Source organism: Frieseomelitta varia, unplaced genomic scaffold (genome assembly GCF_011392965.1).
Source record: "Frieseomelitta varia isolate USP_RPSP 00005682 unplaced genomic scaffold, Fvar_1.2 scaffold_374, whole genome shotgun sequence".
Lineage (NCBI taxonomy): Eukaryota > Metazoa > Arthropoda > Insecta > Hymenoptera > Apidae > Frieseomelitta > Frieseomelitta varia.
The window spans coordinates 882-3,529 of NW_025110117.1; the positions used below are offsets into that span (position 1 = coordinate 882).

The following is a 2,648-nucleotide window of genomic DNA, read 5'->3' on the forward strand; positions in this document are numbered from 1 at the left end:
TGAGCTTTGCAATATGTTTGATGAATCTCACGCTATGTATACGCGCCTGATACCACGCGATGCAATGCTTATTGGATAGAATCGAAATTTTTATCTCATATACTATGCTAAGGGCCTACAATGATTGTACATGGGACTTTATTCATGTATTGACCAAGATTTTCTCACGGTTACTGCAATATCGACTCGTGAAGAAGATATTGGGCGCCTAGGAAAACTTTCTTAGCAATTATAATAGAACTGTATATTTATACAAAATTGATCTCTATCTCTACTTCGAATCCTATCATAATTTTGAACTTAATTTTTGAAATAATGATCATATAAGTAATATATACAAAACCAAATATGATTGGCATACAAGAATATCTTTATACAAAAATTACCAAGCTTATTATTATTCTTAATTATTTTCATGTAGATTCATATAGACTTTTTCATGATTAGTTTTAGAACATTTCTCTTTGCCTTTTCTTTTGTAATTATCCTTAAATGGCCTGAATTTATCACATCTCTGCCAGATGACTTAGTACAAGTTATGTTCTTTTAAGTGGTGTTTACTTCTAAACATACTGTCTAGTTGTGAACATAATTTTAATAGTTACATTTATCGTATAATAAATTTCAATTAGATTAGAACAGTTTCATAAATTTCTTGTTCCTTAGGATGTTACATTCGGTTATTTATGTTTATTTTTCAGTCCTCCAAACATGGAATAAAAGGAGAGTCACAAATCTGTCATGATGTGTCACCAGTTAACGTGAATAAAAAAAATCAAACAATAGATGACTCTTTGACCGACAATTGTCCAAATCAAAAATCTGTGTCCCCTGAAGAAAGTGCTTCTTTAATAAAAAACAATTCAAATCAAAATATATCAAATAACAAACAAAACAAGTCAGGTTTTAATAAAGAAAATGATAAACATAAACTGGCTGGAGGAAGCAAACTAACTTGTGATGTTTGTTTTTTAACCTTTGAAAAAGAAGCAACATTGGAAGTACATAAAAAAAATTATGCCTCTGTGTTCAAGTGTCATAAATGCTCTATAGCCTTCCATAGGCAATGTTCTTTGACTTTTCATATAAGGCATGATTGTAGAAATTATGGGAGAAAAAAAAAATTCAAGTGTAATTTTTGTAATCGAAGCTTTTGCTACAATAAGCAACTTCAAGCTCATTTATTCCATGGACACAATGATGAAATATTTTCTACTGAACGTAAAAATGTGACAATACCTGTTGTATCGTTAATGAGGTCAGATTACTCGGGCAATATGTTAGCGGAATCTAATAAGAACCTTAGTCAGCAGAAAACATTTCAGTGTTACATATGCAAGAAGTCATTCTTTTTGAAGGAGAACCGGCGTGAACACGTGAGATTGTTTCACTCAATCTATATGTCGAGTATATGCAATGCGCGTTACACGACCATGAAAAAGTTATTAAGTCATTACATACGTCAACATATAGTGTTTAAACTAAAGAAATGTTGCGTGTGTTACGAAAATTTCAACTCGTTAGCCTTATTGAAGCGACACATAATCTTGCATTGTGTGAAAACTGTAAGGTCCAGTAAGGACACTCTGCCTGTCAACGTTGAAATAAACTGCAATGTGTTTAAGAAACGACACAAATGCAAAGGTTGCCACAAACGATTTTGGCTGAAATCGTGTTTGGAGCAACACGGGAAAGTGTGTGGTCGACTGAAGTGCATAATACGTGATAAACAGGACACATCTCGCGTAGAACTTAATTCTTCTCCTGAAAAATCGAGTAATGAAAAAATCGGCAGAGTAGAAACACCTGAGTTAGAAAACATGTTGACTGCTCTAAATGGGGCAGCAACTTCGAAAAATTCGGCCTCAAGTATGCCTGTTTCAGAAAGCGATAATTATCTTTGCTCGATCCAAACAAGGATGTTTAATGGGATTGCACGCGTGAAGGGCTACGAAATTGCTAACGTGGAGAAAACGAAGTTCCCTTGCACAATTTGTGGAATACAGTTCCAGATATTCCAGAATTTGTGCATACACGAACGTACCTATTGCCAACCAGCCACTAACAAATGTAACTATTGCAGTACAGCATTTTCCACTAAAAGATTATTGCAACGACACGTACTTGCTACTCATACACCATCGTATAAGAAGGACTTTATGTTATTTTGCAAATTTTGTAATCAAGGATTCCGTAGTAAAAAGAATCTTCGAATGCATGTAGGACACTTCCATAATAAACAGGATGTTATACCAGCGCTAAACCATAATTCAGAAGATAAACCGATCTGTAATATGTCACTTGCTCTTCGACTCATACGAACACTTTATTGAACATAATGTATGTTACTCGAAGGAATATTATTTATGTTCCATATGTGAAAAATTGTTTTCAGGACTATATCAGCTTCATCATCATCACAAGTTAAAACATTATCCGGATAGAATACAAAAATTGTACTCTTACAAATATAATATTTGTAACGAGGGTTTCAAATATGAATCGCATTTTCATGCACGTAAATTACACGTTCATTCAAACGATTCGTCCAAATTGAACAAGTTGCATCAAACTTTGATTCTTCGAATAGATTAATATTTGAAACAGAGCAAATGTTTGATTAATTAGGATATGTCCAACGCAGTAAT

General features: G+C 33.4%; 1 protein-coding gene across 1 annotated transcript; it reads left to right on the plus strand.

Moving 5' to 3' along the window:
* The first annotated feature begins 1,277 nt into the window (after positions 1-1,277).
* Positions 1,278-2,333, plus strand: LOC122531100 (zinc finger protein 878-like). The gene has a single exon (XM_043658696.1). The coding sequence runs from the start codon at positions 1,278-1,280 to the stop codon at positions 2,331-2,333; it is 1,056 nt and encodes a 351-aa protein (XP_043514631.1).
* The last annotated feature ends 315 nt before the right edge of the window (positions 2,334-2,648 follow it).

What these genes read in the sequence shown, in the direction of transcription:
- LOC122531100 (XM_043658696.1), top strand. Translation starts at nt 1,278, where the DNA reads ATGTTAGCGGAATCTAATAAGAACCTTAGTCAGCAGAAAACATTTCAG.